The 22996-nt window shown below is 39.7% G+C and overlaps 2 protein-coding genes across 2 annotated transcripts; one reads left to right on the top strand and one right to left on the bottom strand.

Moving 5' to 3' along the window:
• Nucleotides 1-270: 270 nt before the first annotated feature.
• On the top strand, nt 271-979 carry LOC140956534 (uncharacterized). Its single transcript, XM_073413304.1, has one exon. It carries the CDS (start codon nt 356-358, stop codon nt 908-910), a length of 555 nt encoding a protein of 184 aa, XP_073269405.1. The 5' UTR covers nt 271-355; the 3' UTR covers nt 911-979.
• A 173-nt stretch (nt 980-1152) lies between these two features.
• On the bottom strand, nt 1153-4339 carry LOC140956533 (rho GTPase-activating protein 1-like). Its single transcript, XM_073413303.1, has 5 exons — nt 3560-4339; nt 2784-2904; nt 2594-2713; nt 2217-2447; nt 1153-1813 (listed from the first exon to the last, which is right to left on the bottom strand). The coding sequence occupies exons 1-5, from the start codon at nt 4006-4008 to the stop codon at nt 1313-1315; spliced, it is 1422 nt and encodes a 473-aa protein (XP_073269404.1). The 5' UTR covers nt 4009-4339; the 3' UTR covers nt 1153-1312.
• Between the last annotated feature and the right edge of the window lie 18657 nt (nt 4340-22996).

Raw genomic sequence — 22996 nt, 5'->3', positions numbered from 1 at the left:
TTTATATTATAATAAATAAAGTATAGAGTATATATAATTATATATATATTTTTATATATGTTTAAATTTCAATTTTAAGATTGAACAATTCAATTATACTTTAAATTTAAGCAAATAATAAATAAAACTACTAACAGAAAAAAAAAAACGTTTTAAATGAGAGGTTAGGTATGTGGACCAACCAAACTTAGCTCCGACCAAACGAAATCCAAGAATTCCCACGACGAATGTACTTATTTCGGGCAACTCTCCAAACTTTTCGAGACAGGCCACTAGGGTCTTATCCGTCATTTAACAAAGAACCCATCCCGGTTTTATACAGAATCCAATCCACCCTCAACTGCTCACCAATTTCATGGGCAGAGATCGGAAATTCTGCTGGGCCTCCGCCCTGGTGGGGGCGGCCGCCGCCGCTGCCACGGCGCTGGTGATGACCGCAAAGCCTCGCAACCCAACTTTCCACCTCGTCTCCATCGATCTCACCTCCTTCAAGCTAAATTTCCCCGTCATCGACGCCGAGACGATCCTCACCGTTCACGTCACCAACCCCAATGTCGTCTCCATCAAGTACCCCGACACCACCATGTCCATATTCTACGACGGCTCCCTCCTGGGTTCGGCTCCCGTCCAGGCTGGCTCGCAGCCGCCTCGTTCCTGCCAGCTGCTCCGCCTCCCGGTTCGGCTAAGCGGCCTCCAGCTGGCTCAACACGGAAAAAAATTCCTACTCGATGTGGGCCAACGGGAGATGGTTCTGGACTCGACGGTGGACATCAAAGGAGCCGCGAAGGTGATGTGGTGGAACCACAAGTTCAACGTGCACGTGGACAGTCACGTGATCGTCGATCCTGTGTTTCTTGATGTGATTGATCAGGAAAATAAATCGCGATTAGAGGTCTTTGTGAAGTCATGATTTGTGGTATTTCTTCTTGTTAAAAATTATTGAATCATTTTACGTAAAAAAAGTATATATGTTGTGACACGACTTCTGGTTTTACTCGTAAAGATAATTTTTTGATAAAATCTCACCTCAAAATAATAATGTAGGGGTTTTCAAATTTGAATGTGATCCACCAGAATTTAATCTACGTACCCGTGACAACTTATCATTATAATCTTCTCGTATGTATGCAAATGTTGTACTTGGTTGATAACAAGAAAGAATCAAATCAGTATTCAGTTTAACAGATTTCCTAGCGCCTGAGAAATTACCCAGAATCAGTAACAAGTAAAAAAAAGTCAAAACTTCAGAGTGTGATGAGAGTTTACAACTAACATCATAAAATCAGCCAGTAATGGAACCTTGAACCAATGTTCACCGCCGAGCTTCACACCTTTCGCTTATTGAGTTTATACGCCTCGATATGCCAACTCCTTTACTCTTGGTATCTACTTCAGATTCCATCAGATGGGGATCACACGTTGATTTCTCTTCTTGAAACGGGCTTTGGAGACCCTTCATCAGTCTAGCTTTTCTTGCACTGGCGAATGTATATGTCAGTTGTGGGGTTTCCCACGACTTGCTCTCATCGGATTCTTCCGTTGAAGTAGAATAACTGAGATAATCTTCATCGGTCATGTTCTTTGTGTGGTTAGCTTCTGAACTGCATATTGTCTCTTCATCTAGGTCGGTAGGTGTTTGCTGAAGCCGTAGAGAAGAGTCGTCCTTTCCATCATCATCCGAAGGCTCAGTGCCAACCATAGGAACTGGTTCTGTGAAGGAATCGTTTCTTTCTCGTAGAGTTTTCTCTACAAGTGTTTTAAGGAAGTTCATCACTTGTATAGCATACATCAATGCACTTAATGGATCGGCCATCTGCGAGAAAACGCCTCCACGGATATATTAGGTACACGAGGAAGTTTGTTAATTTGTTCAACTGTTTTTGGTCCATGCGCATGATTTCCGTTCGGGTTTACCAACAATTTATTGTATATGCAAAACTAAAACTTGGAAAAATTTATGGTGTATAAAAGAGAGTAAGCTTCGAAATATTTAAGTGGGAGGGAGCAGCCGCTCTGCCAACCCCCTTCTAACTCTTGTATTTGATTTAACTCAAAAGGATCGATCTTCACAATTCTAAACTCAAAAAGATCAATCCTCACGTCTAGTACAAGAATACTAGGCCAGGGATCAACTACACAATAAGAATCCAATTTCTTCACATGGTAGACAATACAAACGGTGATTTGTATATGACGGACATCAAATATGGTCTCACCTGAGTCATGTTAGGAGCAAACACCATCGCAATATTTCGAGCATTCATTTTGTTTAGATGTTCCTCGTGCACAACATCAGCCATTAGATTGATCGCCCAATCCAACAGAGCCGCCTCTGTTGGGGGAAGAAGCCTTACAAGCCTGCTACAGTCCTCTTCTGACTGGCATTGCATCACCTGCTCAGATGAAAGAGAATCCAATACCCCTTTGGGAAGTTCTCTAAACCAAGCCTACATGGACCACAGGAAAAATGTGCATAAGAACCATAAAATTTGTCGGATTGTATGAAGTTCTATTTATAGTGATGCTAAGAAAATTTGAGAACAATAGCCTCCAGGCAGGAATCAAAGAAACTAGTAAATCTGTCTAAAGCCACCTTGACTAGGCCGGCCAAGCAGTGTACGTCTATGCCCTCTGGAATCACTCCTTGGTTTAATTGGTCCCTAACATACTCCTCTTGGCTGTTTCCAGCTGTTATTCGGAAAATCCCTTCAGCCTGCACGTACAGCCAATTGGTAAGAGAGTAAAGGTAACTATGCAAAATTCAGAGGAGCACTATGATGTACCTGCAGGCCACCTTGTGAATACAAATGGCTTTGCATAAGGAGGAGAATAGTTGGAACACTATTGCCTCTTTGGTCGTAAGACAGTTGCATTGATTCGGTAGAAACTCCAAAAACGGTGGCACTGTCATGAATATCCAAACCAAAGTTACGAAGAAAACGTGATGAAAGATTCAGATTTCCATATAGGTGTCAATGGCAGTAGAAAGGTGCAACAGAATACAATAAACGAGCTACACTGTCCAATCATTAAAAAACCATTTGTCATGTGTAATTCAGCTGAAACAGCCGATCATTAAGCTGCAATTGAAAACTACTTTCCATCTGTATTTCATGGAACATATTTGTCAAGAAACCAGTGCTATTTATTAGTATTAGAATTGCCGATCATTCTAAAAAACCACATCAGATTCACAATTCACAAAAACAAGAAGACAACAACAGTATCAGAGTTTGTTATTTTCAGGAAATTGACTCAACTTCAGAAAATCACACTACTAGAAATGAATGAAGCAATTTTTTTCAAGAAAAGGCACAACCAGAATCCTCGCTAATAAGTTTTATAAGCCATTATGCACCAATGCTTCCAAATCCAGCAACAAAACAGTAACACAATGCTAAGTAAAAATGTGAAAGGAAAAAGATAATTAAACAAAATATAATAGAATTCAAGATTCAAAACCCACTGAGACACAAATACCAATCAAGAACTTCACCAAAATTAAACATGCACGTAAAAGAAACACGTATAGCAGGAATGGCAAAAGAGATGGATAAACCTTGCACTAGGAGCCCTCCTGGAAACCTCAGGTTCAAACTCAACAGGCAAGCCCAAGAACCCATCAAACCTATCAAACGTGACATGATTAACATGCTGTACGTCGGTAGGCCAACCAATCTCCATAACCCCGCTACCGCAATTACCACCGCCGCCAGCATCGGCAATTGAAAAATCATCCCTATCGGTCTTGCAAGCCATCCAAAAAGTTTTTCTAAATAGAGTAACCAATATCGCCAGAAGGGATAATTGATCACTCCTTTCCTTCTCAGTCTTCCCACTAGTCCTAATTATATCTCCCCTTCCACCCTCTCTGGTATCCACTGTCAGCCCAGAAATCCTCCCACCACCAGCATGCGTCTGTTTCTGATTAAACAATGCGGCATTGTGAGTAGGCGTGGATACTGAAGAAGATGATGAAGATTGGGAGTGGAGCACCTCTGTCGTCATCGCACAACTCAATAAAAAGAATATTGTTTTCAATATTTTTCTCTCAATGCTCTTTTTTATTCAAGAAAAAGGGAGATTCCTCGTGATTCGCGGATTAAAGAAACGCTAAAATGAGGTGATGTTACTGTCACGAACGGGGGAATGTTTCTTGAAAATGGGGTGCAGTCGGTGGTGTTGAATTCCAGAAAAGGGAAGACTTCCAGACGTGAGAATCATGAAGTGAATTGTTTATTTCGAAGTGTTTCTCGTTGATCTTGCCATCTACAGTTTACTGCATCATGTTCTTGCTGGCAATTTAGCGTTGAAAAAGAAATGGAGGGAGGGGAGAGGAATCGAGAGATCAATGGCTATGATTGGTTGATGATTTCTTTATTTCTGGCTTTTGATTTTTATATATTTCCTAATAAATGCCCAATTTTTTGGATAGCGAGTATCTTTTTTCCCCTCTAATTACTTTCATCAATTCAAAGTTGCTTAACTAGACATGCATAAATTAATGGCTTACTTGTTTTAAGTATCACACATCGAATTAAAGATCGGGTTCTTAAAAAAAATTGAAATTTAAATATCAAAATTATAACGTCGAAAGTTTTAGATTTGAAACGGATTCTCGAATTCCAATAATAAAGAGAATATGTATCTAGTGAGACAGATCAACTATACTTGTATTTATAATAAAAATAATATTTTTTCATTGATAATTCAAATAAGATATTTGTTTCACAAAATTCACTCGCGATGAATTTTTTTCGTAAAGAAACCTCTCACACAATTAATAATGATACTCATGAAAAATTTAGGGTCCGATTCCTACAAGTTTCACTAGTCCAGACGCATGTTTTGAAATTGCCCTGAGCCTGAAATCACGAATAAGACCGTTAGAAGGGGGCCGATATGGTGTCCCGGCATAGCCACTCCGACGCTCAAGTCAGAGACTGAGGATATAAGTGGAGAGCAGCTAAGGGTGCTGCTGAAAAATAATATAGTGAATGGATCAACTGAACACTCAAATCTGGTATTTATAGGAGAGTACCCCTTCCAAAAATCTGGTTTGGGCCTATGGGGTATCATCAATCTCCCCCTCCTGAATCGAACTGAATCGAAGGTTCGAAGTTCGATTAATGATGTTGTCCTTGGCTTACAACATGTGTTAGGCATTTTCTTTCTGCTGCTCGCTAGTCTCCAAAAATTTGGAAACAAATCAAATCGTTATCCTGCTCTGAAAGAAAAGATTTGCTCTAGGCTTCCCCTATAAACATAGGTCCCCTTCTCACTTCATTCTCACTTCTCCCATACAAAAATTCCTCTGCAATTCAATCACCAGTTCTCCATCGCCTCGCAACCGCACTCTCCCACATATTCGCGTGCTCATCCCCTCACACCCTCGCCCAGCGCCTCGCCCCTCGCCAGCAAGCCCTCGCCCTCGCGCAGGCCCTCGCCCATACACCACCTCGTCGAGCCTAGCACCTCGCCTTTCGCCCTCGCCTTTCGCAAGTCCTCGCCCATACACCACCTCGCCGAGCCAAGCCTCGCCTTGCATGTTCGTCCCGCCGAGTGCCCTCGCCTCCTCGGCTCGCCACTGTGCGTTTGTCAGCGCACCTCGCCCCTGTCCCCACGCCCAAACCCTCGCCTCTCCTCGCCTACTCTCCTGCGCCTTCGGACTCTCGCCCCGCATTCCAGCCTCGACCACAGCCCCTCTGCACACCCTCGCCCAGTGCCCACACCCTCACCTCGCTCTCGCCCTACGCCATCAACCCTGCCAATCTCTCTTCCTCACCTTACCCCGCTCAAGCCCTCACCCAGCCTCGCCATCACCTTCGCCAATCTCCCATCGCAAACTCTCGCCCGCGCGCTCGCCAGCCCAGCCTAGCCCTTCCCTCTGGCCCACGCCATCGCCTTAGCACGCGCAGCCATCACCCTCTCCCAGCCGCCCATCCAACAGTCTCGCCACAACCTCGCCCCTCGCCCATACGCCAACCGCCTCGCCCCTTCTCGTCCAAGCACATCAATCGCCTCGTCCCTCGCCCCTTCTCGCCAAGCATGCCTGCTCAACAGTCTTGCCACAACCTCGCCCCTCGCCAACCGCCTCGCCCCTCACCCCTTCTCGCCCAAGCACATCAACCGCCTCACCCCTCGCCCCTCCTCGCCCAGCACGCCCACTCGCTCGCCCTTCCCTCTCGCCCACAATAGCTGCCTCGTCTCGCCCTTCGCCCCTTCACGCCAAGCACGCCCAAAGCTCTTCTCGCCCAAAGCTCTCTCGCCTTGCCCCTACACCAGCTTCGCCAAGCATAGCCCCTCTCCACCAGCCTCGCCTATCCGCCTGCACATCCTCGCCCAGCACGTTGGGAATTTTATTTCGAAGAGGATACAATTGAGATATTCCCTTGCGAATGATTGTGTCGCCCCCAAGCCCCCACGACCTGACCGGGCAGGTCGATCCCCTTAATTTTTGCAGCGGAAAACATCGTTCGTTATCGACAAAACCAAATAAATTTTTCTAACACGGTATGCCCTCGTCGCCCCCATCTTCAAGGTCCTCTACTAAGCTTTTGAAGGAAAATAATTTCCACTTCCCCGCGCCCTTGACTCCTCTACTAAAATAGTCCTTAGCAGGAAAAATAAAGCTTCAACCTCCTCACCCCCTAACTCCTCTGCTAGGCGATGCCTTAGCAGGAAAATAAAACTCTCACCTCATCATCTCGTAACTCCACTGCTAAACCGGGTCTCAGTATGAAAATAAAACTCTCGCCTCATCATCTCGTAACTCTTCTGCTAAGCCGGGCCTTAGTAGGAAAAATCAAACTTCAACCTACTCACCCTCTGAATCCTCTGCTAGGCGATGTCTGTGCAGGAATATAAAACTTCCACCTCCTCCCCCTCTGACTCTTCTGCTAGGCGATGGCTCAGCAGGAAAATAAAATTTAATTTCCACCTCCTCACCTTCTGATTCCTCTGCTAGGCGATGCCTCAGCAGGAAAATAAAAATTTCATCTCCTCATCCCAGTCTCCTCTGCTAGGCGATGCCTTAGTAGGAAAATAAAGATTTCACCTCCTCACCCCTGACTCCTCCACTAAGCTCAGCCCAAGTGGGTAAAGTTTAATTTTTCTCCTCTCCAACTCTTCTCCTCTACTAGGCTCAGCCCAAGTGGGTAAAGTTTAATTTTTCTCCTCCACTCTGCTCTTCTACTATGTGATGCTTTAGTAGGAAAATTTAAAGATGTCTTCACTCCACACTGCTCCTCTACTAGGCGACGCCTTAGTAGGAAAATAACATTTTTCTCCTCGACTCTGCTCATCTACTAGGCGATACCTTAGTAGGAAAATAAGATTTCCCTCCTCCACTTTGCTCCTCTACTAGGCGATGCCTTAGTAGGAAAATAAAATTTTTATCCTCGACTATACTCCTCTACTAGACGTTGCCTTTGTAGGAAAATTTGATTTTTCTACACCACTTTGCTCCTCTACTATGCGATGCCTTCGTATGAAATTTTGATTTTTCTCATTTACTCTGCTCCTTTACTAGGTGACGTCTTAGTAGGAAAATAAAATTTTTCTCCTCCACTCTGCTCCTCTACTAGGTGATGCTTTAGTAGGAAAATTTGATTTTTCTCCTTTAGCCTGCAGGCTCCTCTAATAGGCGATGTCTTAGTAGGAAAATAAAATTTTTCTCATTGACTCTGCTCCCCTACTAGGCGATGTCTTAGTAGGAAAATAAGATTTTTCTCCTCCACTCTGCTCCTCTACTAGTCGATATCTTAGTAGGAAAATTTGATTTTTCTCCTTTACTCTGCTCCACTTCTACGCGATGCCTTAGTAGGAAAATAAGTTTTTTCTCCTCCACTCTGCTCCTCTACTAGGCGATATCTTAGTAGGAAAATTTGATTTTTCTCCTTTACTCTGCTCCTCTTCTACGCGATGCCTTAGTAGGAAAATAAGATTTTTCTCATCCACTCTGCTTCTCTACTAGGCGATGTCTTAGTAGGACAATTTGATTTTTCTCCTTTACTCTGCTCCTCTACTAGGCCATGTCTTAGTAGGAAAATTTGATTTTTCTCCTTCACTCTGCTTCTCTACTAGACGATGTCTTAGTAGAAAAATAAAATTTTTCTCCTCCACTCTGCTCCTCTACTAGGCGATGACTTCGTAGGAAAATACAGTTTTCTCACTTTCATAATACAACATAATTCACTAACTGAAAATAAGAAATTGATTTTATTGAATTCAAACAGTTTACATTGGAAAATTCAAAGATGAAATACATCAATGATAAAATCCAGAGTGATATTTCCTAAGGTGGTAAACATTCCAGGACCTCTTTAAAGCCTTGCCTTGAGCATTCTCCAATTAATAACTCTAGAATTAAATTTTTCAATCACTCTGAAAAGACCCTCCCACTCTGGGTCCATCTTTCCCCTCTGCTCTTCTTGTACCTTCAACAAGACCAAGTCACCCACTTCTTCCTTTCCTAATCATGTTAACTTCCACACGCGCTCTTTTTCCCTCCTCCCTCACTACCCCTTCATAACATCGACGCGCGACTTTTTTGTCCCCGCACAAGAATCTAACTCCTTTTCCCACAGGAAACATAAGCTTCTGATGATAAGTGGATGCTACAGCTCTAAAATCCTTCAGGGCTGGCCGTCCTAGAATTCAATTATACACGGACAAGGTATCCACCATGGAGAAGGCTATCATTTTTGCTACCCGCCGAGGATCATTCCCCAAGGATAGGGGAAGAACAATCCGACCCAAGGGCGGGATGAAGTGTCCTGCAAACAAATACAGCAGGTTGGCGACCAGCTCAAACTCAATTCCTTCCACCTTCATTTGATCCAACGTGCTCTTGAACAAGACGTTTATAAAGCTTCAACCTCCTCACCCCCTAACTCCTCTGCTAGGCGATGTCTTAGCAGGAAAATAAAACTCACACCTCATCATCTCGTAACTCCACTGCTAAACCGGGTCTCAGTATATAAATAAAACTCTCGCCTCATCATCTCGTAACTCCTCTGCTAAGCCGGGTCTTAGTAGGAAAAATCAAACTTCAACCTACTCACCCTCTGAATCCTCTGCTAGGCGATGTCTGAGCAGGAAAATAAAACTTCCACCTCCTCACCCTCTGACTCCTTTGCTAGGCGATGGCTCAGCAGGAAAATAAAATTTAATTTCCAACTCCTCCCCTTCTGATTCCTCTGCTAGGCGATGTCTCAGCAGGAAAATAAAAATTTCATCTCCTCATCCCAGTCTCCTCTACTAGGCGATGCCTTAGCAGGAAAATAAAGGTTTCACCTCCTCACCCCTGACTCCTCTACTAAGCTCAGCCCAAGTGGGTAAAGTTTAATTTTTCCCCTCTCCAACTCTTCTCTTCTACTAGGCTCAGCACAAGTGCGTAAAGTTTAATTTTTCTCCTCCACTCTGCTCTTCTACTATGTGATGCTTTAGTAGGAAAATTGAAAGATGTCTTTACTCCACACTGCTCCTCTACTAGGTGACGCCTTAGTAGGAAAATAAAATTTTTCTCATCGACCCTGCTCCCCTACTAGGCGTTGCCTTAGTAGGAAAATAAGATTTTTCTCCTCCACTCTGCTCCTCTACTAGGTGATGCTTTAGTAGGAAAATTTGATTTTTCTCCTTTAGCACGCTCCTCTACTAGACGATGCTTTAGTAGGAAAATAAAATTTTTCTCATCGACCCTGCTCCCCTACTAGGCGATGCCTTAGTAGGAAAATAAGATTTTTCTCCTCCACTCTGCTCCTCTACTAGGCGATGTCTTAGAAAGAAAATTTAATTTTTCTCCTTTACTCTGCTTCTCTACTAGGCGATTTCTTAGTAGGAAAATAAAATTTTTCTCCTCCACTCTGCTCCTCTACTAGGCGATGCATTAGTAGGAAAATTTGATTTTTCTCATTTACTCTGCTCCTCTACTACGCGATGCCTTAGTAGAAAAATAAGATTTTTCTCATCCACTCTGCTTCTCTACTAGGCGATGTCTTAGTATGAAAATTTTATTTTTCTCCTTTACTCTGCTACTCTACTAGGCGATGTCTTAGTAGGAAAATTTGATTTTTCTCCTTCACTCTGCTCCTCTACTAGGCGATGTCTTACTAGAAAAATAATATTTTTCTCATCCACTCTGCTCCTCTACTAGGCGATGTCTTCGTAGCGAAATACATTTTTCTCACTTTCATAATACAACATAATTCATTAACTGAAAAGAAGAAATTGATTTTATTGAATTCCAACTGTTTACATGGGAAAATTCAAAGATAAAATACATCAATGATAAAATCCAGAATGATATTTCCTAAGGAGGTAAACATTCCAGAGCCTCTTTAAAGCCTTGCCTTGAGCATTTTCCAATTAATAAGCTCTAGAATTAAATTTTTCAATCACTCTGAAAAGACTTTCCCACTCTGGGTCCATCTTTCCCCTCTGCTCTTCTTGTACCTTCAACAAGACCAAGTCACCCACTTCTTCCTTTCCTAATCATGTTAACCTCCACACGGGCTCTTTTTCCCTCCTCCCTCACTACCCCTTCATAACACCGACGCGCGACTTTTTTGTCCCCGCACAAGAATCTAACTCTTTTTCCCACAGGAAATTTAAGCTTCTGATGATAAGTGGAAGCTATAGCTCTAAAATCCTTCAGGGCTGGCCGTCCTAGAATTCCATTATACACTGACAAGGTATCCACCATNATCCTCATCCCAGTCTCCTCTGCTAGGCGAAGCCTTAGCAGGAAAATAAAGATTTCACCTCCTCACCCCTGACTCCTCCACTAAGCTCAGCCCAAGTGGGTAAAGTTTAATTTTTCTCCTCCATTCTGCTCTTCTACTATGTGATGCTTTAGTAAGAAAATTTAAAGATGTCTTTACTCCGCACTGCTCCTCTACTAGGCGACGCCTTAGTAGGAAAATAAAAATTTTCTCCTCGATTATGCTCATCTACTAGGCGATACTTTAGTAGGAAAATAAGATTTCTCTCCTCCACTCTGCTCCTCTACTANCATTCTGCTCTTCTACTATGTGATGCTTTAGTAAGAAAATTTAAAGATGTCTTTACTCCACACTGCTCCTCTACTAGGCGACGCCTTAGTAGGAAAATAAAAATTTTCTCCTCTATTATGCTCATCTACTAGACGATACCTTAGTAGGAAAATAAGATTTCTCTCCTCCACTCTGCTCCTCTACTATGTGATGCCTTGGTAGGAAAATTTGATTGTTCTCCTTTACTCTTCTCCTTTAGTAGGTGATGTCTTAGTAGGAAAATAAAATTTTTCTCCTCCACTCTGCTCCTCTACTATGTGATGCCTTGGTAGGAAAATTTGATTTTTCTCCTTTACTCTTCTCCTTTAGTAGGTGATGTCTTAGTAGGAAAATAAAATTTTTCTCCTCCACTCTGCTCCTCTACTAGGTGATGCTTTAGTAGGAAGATTTGATTTTTCTCCTTTAGCCTGCTCCTCTACTAGGCGATGCCTTAGTAGGAAAATAAAATTTTTCTCCTCGACTCTGCTCCTCTACTAGGCGATGCCTTAGTAGGAAAATAAGATTTTTCTTCTCCACTCTGCTCCTCTACTAGGCGATGTCTTAGAAGGAAAATTTAATTTTTCTCCTTTACTCTGCTTCTCTACTAGGCGATGCATTAGTAGGAAAATAAAATTTTTCTCCTCCACTCTGAACCTCTACTAGGCGATGCATTAGTAGGAAAATTTGATTTTTCTCTTTTACTCTGCTCCTCTACTACGCGATGTCTTAGTAGGAAAATAAGATTTTTCTCATCCACTCTGCTTCTCTGCTGGGCGATGTCTTAGTAGGAAAATTTGATTTTTCTCCTTTACTCTGCTCCTGTACTAGGCGATGTCTTAGTAGAAAATTTTGATTTTTCTCCTTTACTCTGCTCCTCTACTAGGCGATGTTTTAGTAGAAAAATAAAATTTTTCTCCTCCACTCTGCTCTTCTACTAGGCGATGACTTCGTAGGAAAATACATTTTTCTCACTTTCATAATACAACATAATTCACTAACTGAAAAGAAGAAATTGATTTTATTGAATTCCAACTGTTTACATGGGAAAATTCAAAGATGAAATACATCAATGATAAAATCCAGAATGATATTTTCTAAGGTGGTAAGCATTCCAGGACCTCTTTAAAGCCTTGCCTTGAGCATTCTCCTATTAATAAGCTCTAGAATTAAATTTTTCAATCACTCTGAAAAGACCTTCCCACTCTGGGTCCATCTTTCCCCTCTGCTCTTCTTGTACCTTCAACAAGACCAAGTCACCCACTTCTTCCTTTCCTAATCATGTTAACCTCCACACGCGCTCTTTTTCCCTCCTCACTCACTACCCATTCATAACATCGACGCACGACTTTTTTCTCCCCGCACAAGAATCTAACTCTTTTTCCCACAGGAAACTTAAGCTTCTGATGATAAGTGGAAGCTACAGCTCTAAAATCCTTCAGGGCTGGCCGTCCTAGAATTCCATTATACACTGACAAGGTATCCACCATGGTGAAGGCTATCATTTTTGCTACCCGCCGAGGATCATTCCCCAAGGATAGGGGAAGAACAATCCGACCCAAGGGCGGGATGACGTGTCCTGCAAACCCATACAGCGGGTTGGAGACCGGCTCAAACTCAATTCCTTCCACCTTCATTTGATCCAACGTGCTCTTGAACAAGAAGTTTACGGAGCTTTCATTATCAATAAATATCATCGCCACATCATAATTGGCGATGATAGCTGTCACCACCAAGGTATCGTTATGTGGAGTCACAACGCCTCGGAGGTCTTCCGACCCAAAGCTGATGACGGGGTCTTGCGGTAAGTCTGCACCCCTAGATATCTCAAAGTTCTCCAAACTTCTCCCATGTGCCTTTTGAGCTCGCCTAGAGTCTCCATCAGTAGCACCCCCGAGATCATATGAATCATTCCTCTCGTAGAGTGGTTATCCTCATTCATTCTCCTTCTCGGTTCGACGGGCTCCTGAGAGACATCTTGACCTCGACCTTCCCTCTCTGCTCCCCGACCCTCTGATTTATCCATGGAAGGCCTTGACCACGCCTAGGAGACTGGCGAGACCTCGGTCGACTCTCGGATGATGATCTTTCTCGTATCTCCTGCAAAAGCAATCTAGCACCGCTCTCAACCCTTTGCAACTTCTCCCACCTCCCCTCGGGCTCCCTCACCTCCATCACCTTGTCACGACCCCTATCCACATGAACATGAGATGAGAATTGTCCTCTGCCTCTAGCTTTATCCTCCTCCCTCTCGCCCGCATCTCTCTTCCTACCTTCTCTTTCCGCTTCCTCAACTCTATTTCCCCCAGGCCGGTGCTCCATCCCTTATGCCGCTGATCATCTTCTAGATTTACATATTTTTCCGTCCAAGATAACAAATCATCATAACTTGATGGAGGTTTCTTGACCAACGATTTAAAGAACTCCCTTCCTTTCAGTCCCTGGGTAAAGGCACTTATCATGATGTCAGAAGTGGCCGCTGGTATCTCCAGCGCTGCGTTGTTGAAACGCTGGACAAACTTTCGCAAAGTTTCCGCTTCTTGTTGTTTCACAACGAACATGCTCAAATAGTTTTTCTGGTGCCTCTTACTGCTAGCGAATCGGTGCAAGAAAACCGTAGAAAAATCCTCAAAAGACTGTATGGAATTGGGCTGCAAGGTGTTAAACCATTGTTGAGCTAACCTCACCAGCGTGCCCAGAACACCCTGCACCTGACCCCATCTGAATATTGATGTAACAGGGCTGCATTCTCAAACCTCCCCAAGTGTTCCTTGGGGTTAGTATGTCTGTTATACTCTCCACATTTGACTGTCGAAAATTTGGAGGAAGCCCTTATTCTAAAATGACGAGCGAAAAAGGGCTTCCTCTCTTGGGTGCTGGCGCTCTACTTCCCAACTACTGTCTCAACATCCGTATTTCTCTCTCCATCTCTCACATCTCAATATTCTCCCCACTTGGGAGGGGCTGTGTCTCTTCGACCCTTCTTTGATGGCCTTCAGCATTTTTCTCTCGCTCCTGGCGAGTGGTCTGTTCTTCAGCAAACATAGATTCCTGGTTCTTTCTCATGACCTCGTCTACTGTTTGGGTAATAAATCGGCTCAATTGTTCCAAGGTCAAGTTCCCCACGTTATCATTGGGAGGGGATTGCTCGACCTCGGTCTCGTGACAAGGCTGTTCGGATCATGTCTCCTGATAAAGTTGTTCGGCTCTTGTCTTTTGACGAAGTTGTTCCTGCCTAGTCTCAAGACGCGGTTGTTCCTGTCTCATCTCAACATAAGATTGTTCGGGTCCCATCTGAGGACGCGACGATGATTTGTTAGTTCTTCTGCTCCCTCTCCTACCTATCATCTCTACGTCTCAGCTCAAACTTCCCACAGACAGCGCCAAGTGATACTCACGGAAAATTTAGGGTCCGATTCCTGTAAGTGTCACTAGTCCAAACGCAGGTTTTGAAATTGCCCAGAGCCTGAAATCACGAATAAGACCGTTAGAAATGGGCCGGGAGGGTGTCCCGGCGTAGCCTCTCTGACGCTCAAGTCAGAGGCTGAGGATATAAGTGGAGAGCAGCTAAAGGTGCTCCTGAAAAATAATATAGTGAATGGATCAACTGAACACTCAAACATGATGTTTATAGGAGAGTACCTGAGCCCGTGATGGGCCTTCCATAAATCTGGTTTGGGCCTAACTCTTGTGGGCCTATGGGGTATCAAATAATAATAATAAAATTTCAAGCAAAATGGATTTCGAAAAACTTAGGTCGCATTTGGATCTATAGATATCAAATACATAAATTTCAAATCATTTTTTGTAGTTTTAGACAAGCAAGATCATAAATTTCAAGTTCAACTCTTGCATATTATTGTAGTGTTTCACGTTAATTATGATGGATTTCAAGTTTACCCAAGAGTAGATGTATTTGAAATTTATTATATTTTATATGACTAATGGGTAAATAAATTATATATGAATTTAAGATTTCATCTATTTTTTCGTTATTAAAACTAAAACTATAATCGAAATCTACAGATTTCAAATCCATCACCCCAAATGCAATTGAATTTCACCAATTAGATTTTCTCATGATTATTTTATTTTTAATGCAAGCTTTGTGTAGGAAGAGTCAGGTCAATAAGGCTGTTGATTTACTGAAAAATCTAGCATCTAACAAAGTCAGGTGCCTGTGTTTTCTCCATCTTTAAGTTTCTGTTTTCCCATGTAATATTACAGCCCATCAGTAGTTTTACTGTATATGTATTTCATACTATCCATATAGGGTTTTAATGGCCTCGTCCTATCACCATGTGTGCATGAAAAACAAAGTTTTTTTTATGTAATATCTAGCTGTGAAATGTTCTTTACAGCATAGTTGTGGTCTCTCGGTCGTAGATTACTTCTTCCATAGTTGCTATTTCCTCTCCTGTCGAAGACGATATCCATCGTCAACAATTTATTTCTATTAAGTACCAACTACTAACAAGTTACAATTTTCTTCTTGCCCTGCATTGCCAATGGGATTTTATTTATGAACTATCAAACTCCTAGTAGTCCCATATGTACAGATTCTGTTTGCAGCCAGTAGGGGTGCTAGTTCCATGTCGAAATTTTATTTTGAGTTTATTTCTTCTGTTGCTGTTTAGGGAGGGAGAAAAGGATTTATCCAGAGAGATGGAATTGTCTACCTCTACCTAAGAGCTGGATTAGTTAGGCCAGCATTCGAGTTTGATTTCATCTGCCATATTTATTTTTCTGCTTCGAACCTTTTTTTTAAGTATCTAATGTATATGATGCAACTATACAAAGTTCACATTTGAATTTCTGACTATTACTAAAACATATTTATCTCATGCATGGAAATTAGTTGTTTTCTGCATTCTTATTTCTTGCTATTTTCTGTAAGAAAATGCGACACATATCAGAAGAAGATTAAACGTGTAAGAAATGACGACGGCCATTGCCTACATATTTTGACAAAACTTGCATACGCAACCTCAACTTTAGAAAATTACACGATTCTTCTTTTGACTCTCAGCGCCCGATACACTCATCGATGGTATGAGAAAACGCCTATAAATAGAGACGATTAAGGTCCCTAAGCACACACCTCATAAGAAAAATATACACCATCTGTAGAGAGAGTGCAATGCTTAGAAGGCTTCAATCGGAGAAAAATCAGAAAAACTTCAAATTTTTCAATGGCTGTAGGTAATTCTCGATTAAGCTTCCACATATTATATATCATGTTTATATATACGTAGAAACACGATTTTGAGAAAAATTCTGACATTTGGTATCAGAGCCTTAATGCCTCTGCCTTGAAAAATTGTTTTCATATCATGAAATTTTGGGAAAATAATTTTAAGTTTTACGTAAGAAACTTAAAATTTAAAGATCGGACATAATAATATTAAGAAACTTACATTAGAATTGTGTTCTCGATCGGAGTTTGAATTTCTTCCTTGAAACTTGAAAAATAAAATAAGAATTTTTGGGAGCAAAATATTTTCGGAGAAGGTGCTACTGGTTTTTTCTGAAAAATGGAGAAGTTGAAGACGCAGAATATACAATTGAAAGCCTGCCTTCAATTACATGCAATTACATTGAATTAAAAGAGCCCACACTAAGACCTACAATTCAATTTCTTCAATCAATTGTCGGTATTATTATTATTTTTTAAAAAAATAAAAATAAAAATATATAATAATAATAATGCGGGACCCACAATTAATATTGCGGGACCTACAACATTTGACAATTTAAAAATTTTCGGTAAAGTTATTATTATTATTATTTTTAAAATAAAAAAAATAATAATAAATAAATAAATAATGATTAATATGCTATTAAGTTATACGTATAATTTGGTATACATATAGCATTTGGTTAAATAATTTGTACACATTAAAAATAATTCCAAGTTCAACGTAATTTCCAATACATGTTTAGAAAATTTTTTTTGCATGTTAGAAATAATGTCAAATATTATGGATAAGTGTTTGATGTGTACATACAATTTTAATATTATGTTTGCATTTATTCTTGAAATTTAAAATGTAAATAATATTGAAAAATAAATGTTCATATTAAATTATATTAAGTTGTTTATAATTTGAAATGAACATATCAAGTAAGATGTGAATATAAAATAAAATATTTCAGATGTTCACGAATGAACAATTATCCTCACTTTATCACTACTCTGATCAAAGAGAAAAACTGATGAGGAGCCCACATTTTTACGTAAATGTGATCCTCACTTTATCACTACTCTGATTGAAGAGAAAAACTGATGGGGATTAAGTAAAAATGTGAATATAAAGTGATTTAATAAAAAAATTTGGCTTATAAAGATTCACATAAATGTGGATAATTAAGTTGAATAAAATTATAAGGTGATGTAAAAAAACATGATCTGATGGAGTTCTTCATAGATCGGTTTAAACTGCATTGACTTGCCACTGGTCTCCCTGAAGAATGTTGCTCTGACTAGGAGTTAGATATTTAAAGGGTCTTTGCACTAACTATCTTTCCTGGGAGCACTCTTGGAAAATGTTGATTATGTTATTAAATAATTATTATATAAAGTATTAAAGTAAAGCCAAAATTTTGTCTAGTGAACCGTATAATTTTAAATAATTGAGGAATAGTAACATCATCTTTAATTATGAAAAATTATGCATTAAGTGGATTTGGATCAAATAATTGACATCAGTTGTAATTAATTATATAAACATAATAAATTTTAACCACATGAATTTTTATTATATTTATATAACTAATTAGGTTAAAATATCAAATTTTATTTTTTCTTAATTTACCCACAGGAGTTAAAGAAAATACATTTTGATAGTCTTATTATAAAGTTATAGAAAAATCTTATTGAATTAAAATTTTAGCATACATGCAAATTTTATGTCACTAGATTTTTATAAAACATGAATTACATTGGTAAAACATGATATTGTCTCAAAATTTTAAGCATATGATATTTTGTGCAGTTATGCAACCTGCGAGTTTTCCTGATATAAAATGTGACATTCCCGAACTAAAAGGCGATAACTATAAAATATGGAAAGAAAGAACTCTTCTTCAGTTGGGGTGGATGGATATTGATTATGCTATACGGAAAGACGAACCATCTGCTATTACTGAAAACAGCATTCCGGCTGATGTTGATCTTTGTGAAAAATGGGAGTGATCTAATCGACTCTGCGTAATGTTCATAAAGACCAAAATCTCTGCTTGTATGTGTGGTTCTGTGGAGATGCGGACGCTAATTCATTTCTTAATCATATTTGGGCATAATTGGATCAAGTAAATAAGCTGGGTCTAAATTTTTTTTTATACAAGTGCGGAACATAACATAATCAATCTGATATAACATTAAAAGTAAACGATATAAGTCTTGTACAAAATACATTCATCACTAACTAAGGTTCAACCACTACGTCTCAAGTGTTGAAACTAAATCTACTTCTGGGCCCGGATTTCCACGCAAATCTTGATCTTTCATCCTTTTCTCGACCCTGATCATGTCCCACCTGTTGTCATGCACACATACAGACACAACAACAGCCGGATAACTCCGGTGAGAATATAATTCACAGTATAAACAACGTATACATGCATTTCATATAAAAGCATATAAGAAAGAATAAACAGTTATCAAATAACATGTAACACATCTGAAAGACATGAATTGATATAAACCATAAGTCAAACTCTTGATGCTTAACCTCTGACTCAACTCTTCTATAATCTAGAGATCCCGGTTTTCAGACGTTGGCATATTATATCGAATCTCGGCAATAGGAGTCGATCTACTCCTAAGCAACATCGATATAAACCAAACATCCAGTGTCTTGGCACCTCTACCAAAGACTTGGAACCTCTGCCAATGACTAGGCACATCTGCCCAAGACTCAATACATGCTCTGCTATAAATTAATAGACTAAGCATATCAATCTCATGAATTGCAAACATCAATGCAATAAAATAAAGTATGTGGTTTTGGGAAACTCAATTCAAATCTAACTCGAGTCGTATCTCCCAGTTCAACATTGATTTATACCTTTCTTTCGTTGGGGTTTGGTTCTGTTCTGTCTTTGAATCTTCAATATCAATCTAGAATGACATATTCGAGGAATAAAATATCAAAGATACCCCCAATGAATACCAGATATAATCAGAACTCAATCTACGTATGTTTTAACGGCATAACATCACAATCTCGATACACCAGCGAGATATATAACAGACGGCCAATCTCAACAACTCATAATCAATCAATAAACACAATCTGATACCAACTCTGTATAATCTCAATCAAATCAAATCTGAAAAATCATAACAATTTCATACGGTATCCGTTCTTCAATCTGATTTCGATTATACAATGTTTAATATATCAAGAACACCATATATTAATCACATCTGATTCCTTCAATATCATATTTTCAAATCATAACAAAACATAAGAAAACTTACGTCCTTGTGAAGCCTTTGTCGAGAGGATCACGGAATCAAACTCGGATTGAAATTCTAACGGTTAGATCTTGCACCAAAATCAATTTCCCACCTTAAGATAACTTGAAGCTTCTCCATGGAACCTCTTGGTTGTCTCTGAAGGTTTTTAAGGAAAATGGAAGGCTTGATATATATATATATATATATAATAATGCATGCCTAAGCCATGTGGCATCTTTCTTTAAGCAGCACGTCTCGCGCATATGCGCGACCTTCCTTGGCGCATATACGCGAGACCTACTGTCTCGGCGCAACAAAATTTTTCTGCTCGCGCATATGCGCACCCTCTTCTCGCGCATATGTGCGAGACCTACAGTCTCGGCATACAGCAACTCCCGCATATGCGCGCCTCGTCTCCGCGCATATGCGCGAGACCTTTTGGTCTCACACTTCTTCCCTTGCACATGCTCGCGCATATGCGTGAGACCTTCTGTCCTCGCACATACAAGATCACATGCCAACTCAAATCATGTCTCGGAGTGGTCCGTCTATAATCACATCAATTCATAATCAATAATCTCATATTAACAGAATAAAAATCTCGGGCATTACAGGTTCTGTCGATCAGCATAATAATGTCAGAGACTTACTGAAGGCTATTGATGAACAATTTTAGTCTTCAGAAAAGGCACTAGCAAGCACCCTATTTATGAAATTCTCTTCATTAAGGCTTACCAGTGTGAGAAGTGTGTGAGAGCACATCATGAAGATGCGGGACATAGCGGCAAGACTAAAGACACTTGAAGTGGAAATGTCTGAAACTTTCCTTGTGCACTACATTTTATGCACTCTTCCACAACAATATGGACCCTTCAAAATTTCCTACACACACATATGGATAAATAATCAATTAATGAATTAATGACCATGTGTGTTCAAGAGGAAGGAAGGTTGTTAATAGAAACAAGTGATAATGTCTTTATAACCACACAAGGAAAGTATAAGAAGCAAGCCAAAGTCAAGGGAAAATGGAAAGGAATAATTCCACCTCAACCTGACATCAAGAAAGAATCCAAGTGTTTTTTCTGTAAAAAGACGGGACACATAAAGAAAGATTGCAATAAATTTAAGGATTGGCTTGAAAAAAAAGGTATTCCTACTTCATTTTTCTGTTATTTATAACACATGGTGGATTGATTTTGGTTCTACAATCCATGTTACAAATACCTTGCAGGGTATGCAAAACCTAAAGAAATCAATAGAAAATGAGCGGAGCATCTATTCAGGAAACAACATGTCTTCGCATGTTGAGGCTAATGGGACTTGCTGTCTTATATTGGATAGTGATTTTATTTTAAAATTGGGAAAGACATTTTATGTTCCTAATTTTTTCAGGAATTTAATTTTGGTTTCAAATCTTGTACCCATTGGTTATTCATTTCAATTTTTGGATAAATCAATACATTTGTTTTATAAATCAAATCTTATTGGAAATGGTACAATGATTGGTGGTCTTTTCTCTATTTCTTTACAAAATAATAACATCACTATGCATGTTCAAGGAGGTATTAAAAGATGTGTTATAAATGAATATTCCTCTATACTATGGCATCGGAGATTGGGACACATCTCCATAGAGAGAATTAAAAGATTAGTAAATGATGGAGTAATCAGTACTTTATATTTTACTGATTTTGAGTATTGTGTGGACTGCATTAAGGGAAAGCAGACCAAGAAGTCTAAAAAGGGTGCCAAGAGGAGTACAGAAATATTAGAGATCATACATTCAGATATTTGTTGTCCATATATGGACATGCAAAGTCCGAAATACTTCATCTCCTTCATTGATGATTATTCACGATACATGTATATCTACATGCTTCATAATAAAAACGAAGCACTTGAAGTATTTAAGGTTTTAAGGCTGAAGTGGAGAAACAATGTGGAAAACATATTAAGATTGTGAGAACTGATAGAGATGGAGAATATTACGATAGATACACTGAGAATAGACAAGCACCAGGTCCGTTTGCGAAGTTTCTCCAAGAACATGAGATTGTTGCCCAATATACTATGCCTGATTCTTTGGACCAAAATGGCGTAGCTGAGAGGAGAAACTGAAAATTATTGGACATGGTGAGGAGCATGTTTAGTAGCTCAAAACTTTTTAAATCCTTTTGTACTGAAGCTCTTAAGACAGCTGTGTATATATTAAATCGAGTTCCAACCAAGGCTGTCCCAAAGACGCCATTTGAGTTATTTAAAGGTTGGAAACCGAGTTAGCAACATATTCGCGTTTGGGGTTGTCCTTCTGAAATAAGAGTTTACAACCCACATGAAAAGAAACTGGACCCAAGAACTATAAGTGGATATTGCATTGGGTATGGCGAAAAAGCCAAAGGGTCCAGATTCTATTGTCCATCTCACAACACTAGAATTGTGTAACCAAGATATGAAAAATTTCTTGAAAATGACTTGATTAGTGGGAGTGATCATGATATAGTTTTTGAGAATGATCACATTAATGCACAACCCTCTTATTCAAATGATAAATTGGTTCTTATTCACACCCCTCAAGAAGAAAAGGGTGTTAGACAACCAGTTACGGAAGTTCCACAAATCGCTGATGCAAATCCAGTAGATCAAGTTGTTAATAAAGAACAACAAGAAATTGTTGATCAGCCAAACAACCTAAAGAGATCTACTATAATAAGAAGATCAGCTATATCTAGTGATTATGTTGTGTATTTACAAGAATCAGATTTTAACATCGGAGCCGAAAAAGATCCTGAAACGTTTTCACAAGCCATGAGTTGTAATGAGTCAAAATTATGGTTTAATGCTATGAAAGAAGAGATGAATTCTATGGCAGTTAATGGAGTCTGGGATCTTGTTCAGTTGCCTGATGCTGTAAAATCCATTTGATGTCTTCAAAACAAATAAAGACTCATTAGGCAACATTGAAAGGTATAAAGCAAGACTCATTGCTAAATGATTCACTCAGCAAGAAGGAATCGATTATAAGGAAACTTTTTCTCATATATCTAAAAAAGATTCTCTTCGTATCATTCTAGCATTGGTTGCACATTTTGACTTAGATTTACAACAAATGGATGTGAAAACAGCTTTTCTCAATGGAGAACTAGAGGAAGAGGTTTAGGTGAAACAATCTGAAGGATTCTTCTCTAGTAAAGGTGAGCAGTTGGTTTGTAAGCTTAAGAAATCTATATATGGATTGAAACAAGCTTCCCGTCAATGGTATTTGAAATTTCATGATGTTATCTCTTAATTCGGATTCGTAGAGAACATCATGGATCAATGTATATACCAGAAGGTCAGTGAGAGTAAGATTTGTTTTCTTATTCTATATGTGGATGATATATTACTTGCAACCAATGATAAGAGTCTGTTATATGAGGTGAAACAATTCCTCTCTAAAAACTTTGATATGAAGGATATGGGTGATGCATCTTATGTCATTGGCATTAAGATACATAGAGAC

This window comes from Primulina huaijiensis, chromosome 14 (assembly GCF_012295235.1).
Source record: "Primulina huaijiensis isolate GDHJ02 chromosome 14, ASM1229523v2, whole genome shotgun sequence".
Lineage (NCBI taxonomy): Eukaryota > Viridiplantae > Streptophyta > Magnoliopsida > Lamiales > Gesneriaceae > Primulina > Primulina huaijiensis.
Note: the sequence above shows the minus strand (reverse complement) of the source record. Positions and strands in the feature narration are given on the sequence as shown.

Excerpts from the sequence above, each read along its gene's own strand:
- LOC140956534 (XM_073413304.1), top strand. The coding sequence starts at position 356 with ATGGGCAGAGATCGGAAATTCTGCTGGGCCTCCGCCCTGGTGGGGGCG.
- LOC140956533 (XM_073413303.1), bottom strand. The coding sequence starts at position 4,008 with ATGACGACAGAGGTGCTCCACTCCCAATCTTCATCATCTTCTTCAGTA. Across the intron at positions 2,448-2,593 it reads GCTTGGCCGGCCTAGTCAAG|GCTTGGTTTAGAGAACTTCC; the intron begins GTGGCTTTAGAC and ends TGGTCCATGTAG. Across the intron at positions 1,814-2,216 it reads TTGCTCCTAACATGACTCAG|ATGGCCGATCCATTAAGTGC; the intron begins GTGAGACCATAT and ends GTTTTCTCGCAG.